This window comes from Anolis sagrei, chromosome 5 (assembly GCF_037176765.1).
Source record: "Anolis sagrei isolate rAnoSag1 chromosome 5, rAnoSag1.mat, whole genome shotgun sequence".
NCBI classification, from domain to species: Eukaryota; Metazoa; Chordata; class Lepidosauria; order Squamata; family Dactyloidae; genus Anolis; species Anolis sagrei.
Window position 1 is genome coordinate 104,142,072 of NC_090025.1, and position 6,000 is coordinate 104,148,071.

Here is a 6,000-nt window from a genome sequence, read left to right on the forward strand (position 1 = left end):
GAAGTATTATCTCCTGACAAATGTATACATATCAGAATACAACTTCCCTCTCCCAGATAACTCAGTTTATCACTCCTGTTCACCAATTTATCACGTGTGTTCACCAGACTCCTATAATTATCAGCTATGCTATAGTTGAAGGCTCTTATTGTCAGATCAACTATAGAGATGGAAGTTGCTCACACAGTGCCAGCAGACATGAATGCCTCCTTCAATACCTATTTGATTGTCTAATATAGGAGGAGTTAAAGCAGCTTTCTTTAAAGTTTTGAGTATGACCTCCAATAGATGTATATATATATATATATATATATATATATATACACACATATATACACACACACTAATATATATATATATACACACACACACACACACACACTCTCTCTCTCTCTCTCTCTCTCTATATATATATATATATATATATATATATATATATATAAAACTAGACATTGGAATCTTCATGTTTCTGAAAGAATGAGTCATATAACGTGAATTATTTGGATGTGATTCACTGGAATATTGCTGAATGAATATTATTTTTGCATTGATGTGGATGTTATTGGGGGATTTTAGTCTGGTACTCCAAAGTATCAACGACTATTTTTATAATTGTTTTTAATAGAAACAATATGGAATATGATTATTTAATTTGATTTCTTTGGCAATTTAAATATTACTGTGACTGCCAAATAAGAATTAATATGAACAGTTGCTGCAGCTTCCAAGGATCACTACTCTGGAGTGTAACAATATAAGAGGAGGGAAATTGTATTTACAGTGGCATAGGGCCATACCAAAAAGGTGAAAGCTACTCATATGACTTCATGTGTTCAAAAGCTGTTGGAGGGTCAAGGGTCATTCAGGTCAGACCATGCAAGAAAACAAGATTTAGAATCACAAAATCCTAGAGTTGGATGGGACCTTGTGGGCCATCCAGTCCAACTCCCTGTAAAGAAGTGGAAAAATTGCATTCAAAGCACCCCCGACAGATGGCCATCCAGCCTCTGCTTAAAAGCCTACAAAGAAGGAGCCTCTACCACATTCCAGGGCAGAGAGTTCCACTGCTGAACAGCTCTCACAGTCAGGGAGTTCTTTCTAATGTTCAGATGGAATCTCCTTTCCTGTTGTCCCCACTTGTACAGACAGGTGAATATATGAGTTTTTTTCATAGGGAGGAAATTAAGAATTTTCTGAATAGTTTCTGAGCATTTGAAAAACTCACTGAGTCCTGTGGTGAATTCCTCTGGAGTAAGTGAACCATTGCCATCTGCATCTAGGCTATCAAATACTTTCTCCAGCTCTTCTGGACTGAGCGGCAACTCACCACGAAGCCTCTGAAATGACACATTATTCTTCAGATAAACAAATATTATATATAAATGAATGCATACATTTAGTACTTCAGGAAAATCGTATTAATTAATACCTACCCTTAAAAGAAACAACAACAACCCATTAGGTCTAGGGATGTGACAGCAAAATTTACATTCAGAATTGCAATCTAAATTGCACAAAAGCATTGCCTGATTATTCTAACAAGACTTTCTAAGAAAAGACCATGTGTTGTGCTAACCTAGCACTTCAAGTCCAAGTGCCCTCCTCTCTTGTTAGTTGCATAAAATGATAAAACAATAAAATGACTCATTTGGTCTTTGGCAGCTCACTGAAAAAACTGCTGCAAATACTTGGTCCTTTAGACAAGAAATTTTGACAGCAGCAATGGCTGGTCTCTATGTGCAGACCATACGCTCTACCGCTTCTTGGAGAAGATCACAATCTTTTGGTTTGGGAGAACTGAGGAAGAGAGGATGCAGTGATTCGGTTGTACAGAAAAGAACTTTCTGCATGTGCTCAGAGTCACTCAAAATGTTTTGGATTAAGAATTTGTCACTTATGAGTCATTGACCAATCTTTGTATCCAGTCATTGATAGTGGTTTAGGCCCCTTTTACACTGAGATATAAAATCCAGATTATCTGATTTGAGCTGGTTTATGTGGCAGTATACACACATATAATCCAATTTAAAGCAGATACTGTAGATTATCTGATTTGATAATCTGAATTACATGGTAGGTTTTTGTGTGTGTGTCAGGAGCGACTTGAGAAACTGCAAGTTGCTTCTGGTGTGAGAGAATTGGCCGTCTGCAAGGATTTTGCCCAGGGGACACCCAGATGTTTTACCATCCTCTGGGAGGTTTCTCTCATGTCCCTGCATGAAAAGCTGGAGCTGACAGACAGGAGCTCATCCTGCTCCCTGGATTCGAACTGCCGACCTTTCGGTCAGCTGTCCTGCTGGTACAAGGGTTTAACCCACTGTGCCACGGGAGGCTTCTTTATATATGGCAGTGTAGAAGCGGCCTTACTCTAACTGAAACGACAGACAATTCCTTACTAAAACATTTGTTTGAATCAGGGGAGTAGGGTTTGAATGCGGGAATAGGGTGAACTCCTGTCTGTCAGCTCCAGTTTTTCATGCAAGGACATGAAAGAAGCCTCCCAGAGGATGGTAAAACATCTGGGCATCCCCTGGGTAACGTTTATTAACTTTTTAATACGTTTATTAGCTTATTATTAACTTTTAATAAGTAAAATGATAAGTGAAAGAACAATGAATAGCTTTAGTTGCTATTGCTATTATTAAAACTCAAACTTTGACCGTTTTCACCTCAGCGTTAAAAATGAGCAAATTCAATCTGCTAAAATTGTAGAAAGGGGTCATCCTAAAAGCCTTTTATATAAATGTAAGTAAAGAGTCATACTAATAATTATCAGTATTACTATCAGTATAATCATAATTATTATTAGCAGTAGTACAGCAACCACCACTTTGTATCCATTTTAGTTAGCTTATTTTTTTTTTTTGTGAAAATTGGTGCTTATTTGTACAGGACTTACTGAACAAATAAGCACATGGATGTTCTCCCCACCCCACACCCCAAAATAGCTTTCTTCAAATGGCACTGCTGACCCAGCTCAGCCCAGCATCCCGGACAGACTCAGCCAAAGCTAGATGAGCACAGGCTATGACAGGCAGTGGCCATCAAACCAGCCGGCCAAAAGAGGTTTCAGCTCACCCATCTTGCTCTTGCTTTGCTTACATACAACTGGCTACAGCTACCCACACCCACCTCTGGGTGTGTAGCCATGTAGCCACAGATGCAGTGCGCCCTCTCCTTTACTCTGACGGAGGAGGGCTTGTGGATGCAGAACAGAGTGGGGTTTCCTTCCTGCCGAACCCTAAGGATAGCACAGCAGGGAGAAGAATGAAGGAAGCTAACAAATGAAAAACAGAAACATCCTGGAGAGTATTTGCAAATTTCAACAACTTGATTCAAATAAATTCACCACTGCATATTGCGCAGTAATATAGGAAGCCCCCACTTATCTGACATATCGGACCTTTGCAACCCAATGGCAGTAAGCCACTGCAAATGTGGCCGGGCTGTAAAAAATAGGACAAGGGAATGGGATAAGTACAAAGCTGTATCAATGGAGAGATGGCATGGGACGAAGTGCAGGCTGTGTGATTGTTACGCAGAACAACTAGGGACTAGGTGTTCTCAAAAGCTTGTTTAAGTATCCATGTCTTCAAGTCCCTATGAAAGGAGAACACTGTGGGCAGGCCTGTAGCGAGGGGGTGGTTTTAGGGGTTCAACCCCCCCCCCGAAATGTTTCAGATTTTTTAAAAAACCTGATTTACTCATGAATTTTAACTGGTTAACCAAATCCCCCTGCTAAGTCTATGAGATGCCAAAAATTAAGAGTCCCTCCAGAACTCTAAGCACTATCTCAAGCAAATATTGACAATTTATTCACACTGTCATTACTTGCAGCAATAGCCGATGTAGTGAAGCAACCAAGTTGGGGGGTGTGTGTGTTGAATGCTCTCATTAAGGAGGCCAGACTTGGTGGAGGTGGTTGACAGGGGTGGAGTTGCAGGCTATTGAAGGTTGCTCTGACCCCTGCTGTGCTCTTTGCTTCAGCGTGAGCTAGGAGGCAGGTTTCAACCCCCCCCCAAATTTTCAACCCTCCCTGAAATTTTCAAACCCCCCCCCCCCGAAATTTTCAACCCCCCCCCCCCCCCGCCGAAATTGTCAACCCTCCCCGAAATTTTTTTCTGGCTACGGCCCTGACTGTGGGGGTCTGTCTAATCTCCCTGGGGAGGGCCTTCCAAAGCCAGGAATCTACCACTGAGAAGGCCCTCTCCCTTGTCCCCACCAACTCCACTTGTGATGGTGGTGGGACTGAGAGGAGGCACCTCCACTGCAGATCTTAGAGCCCACGTCGGTTCATGGGGGGTGGGTGCAAGATAGGCAGGACCCGAGCCAAACTTTAACTGTGGCAGTAACTTGCTAAGAAAAGGATCTTAGGATTCTGATAGGTAAGCCAATGAAAATGTTAACAGTACAGCCACTGTAGGAAGACTAATCACCAGGCTGGATATTTTTAAAGAAAGGGAATAAAAAAGAAATCAGCATTGTTTCTTGCTTACAGAAACAAATGGTGTGACCACATCTAGAATATTGCATACAATTCTGATCACTGCACTTGAAAAAATGGTATTGCAAAACTGGGAAAGATGCAGAAAAGAGCAACTAAAATGATTAGAATCCCTTTATAAGAAAGGTTACAATGTTTGGTGCAGTTTAGCTTATAGAAAAAGGAAGGTGGCAGGACAAGACAGAGGTACTTTCCTGAGTCAAATTTCAAAATTGTGTCTTTAGACATCCACCCTTGAAAAAGGAATACTATTATTTTAAACTTCATTTTAACAAACTAAAAAACATTTCATAAAAATGTACCTGCATTTCATTACGATAAATGAATCCCTTGTGTTCTATATCACAGATCTGAAAGAACTCGTGCGCTTTTCCCAACATGTCTAGCTCTCCATCCATTGTTTTGCTGTGTTGTGACTCTTCTTGTGGCCTGGTAGTTTTATGTTTATCCATCTTCAGAACTCGAATAGCAGAAGCATTTCAGGAAGCTTGAACATCAAATACTGAGCCTAAATATCAAAGAAAGAGAGCATGTTCATTATTATTATTCTTTGCTTCAGCGTCAGCCTGTTTAATTTTTGGGAAAGTTTAGCTCTTAAATGGCCTTGGTTTCGTAAGCTGTTCAGAATGCTGTTGGTGCTTTTTTATTCATCCTCTCTTGCACATTTACAGAAAATATAATAGTTGCCATTCTTGTCTTGCATCTCTACCTGCGTTGAAATTAAATCAACTTACAATAGATGAACTGTATCACTTTAAAACAGTGGTCCATGGACCACCAGTGGTCCTCAAGAACTAAAATATCGTTCGCAGCCCCACCATTACTACATGGTTGCAAAGAGAGTGACTGGTCTTATGGTGCTGAGGCAACAGGGATGTCAGGAGAGGAGAGGCTGACTACCCACAAAAGGCATGACAACAAGCCTCTTGACTGCTGCTTCTCCTCCTCCCTCCCCCTGAGTGGAGCCATTCCATATGATGACTGGAAGCAGGGATGCCTTGGTGTCTTCATTTTTAGGCCTGTTCCTGGGGTTATTTGGGGTGCCGATTCAGAAAATTGCAGTGACTAGACAACATCAGCTCTAGATGATTAAATATGGTTTTCTGTGGGCGAGCAGATGGCGACTACTGGATGGCATATGTTCTGTATCAGAAACTAGAGCTGATGTAGTCTATCCAATGCAATTTTCTGGATCAGCACTCCAAATAACCAAACCGAATCCAAAGTTGACCAAAAACTGATTCGTAACCCTTTTGGTACTAATGTTGGAGAGTGATATCTGATCAAAGTGGTCCCTGGTCAAGTGGTCCCTGGTCAAAGTGGTCCCTGGTCAAAAGGCCCCTGGTCAAGAAGAAAGGTTGGGAAGCACTGCTTTAAAGAGAACTCCAGAGCCATTGTTGTGTTCATACAAGTCATTTTCTGATCTAACTTGTCAAGGGTTTTTCTCGGTAAGATTCATCCAGAGGATGGTTCCTCTTTGCTAAGGAAATGTGATT

The 6,000-nt window shown here is 41.1% G+C and overlaps 1 protein-coding gene across 1 annotated transcript in view; it reads right to left on the bottom strand.

Moving 5' to 3' along the window:
• CRACR2A (calcium release activated channel regulator 2A) overlaps nt 1–5,008 on the bottom strand; it is a 43,033-nt gene extending 38,025 nt beyond the window's left edge. Inside the window, exons 1-2 of the mRNA XM_067468946.1 lie at nt 4,807–5,008; nt 1,226–1,337 (exon numbers count right to left, since the gene is read on the bottom strand). Of these exons, the coding sequence (XP_067325047.1) occupies nt 1,226–1,337; nt 4,807–4,956 (262 nt within the window). The 5' untranslated portion in view covers nt 4,957–5,008. The remainder of the gene's footprint in view (nt 1–1,225; nt 1,338–4,806) is intronic.
• Between the last annotated feature and the right edge of the window lie 992 nt (nt 5,009–6,000).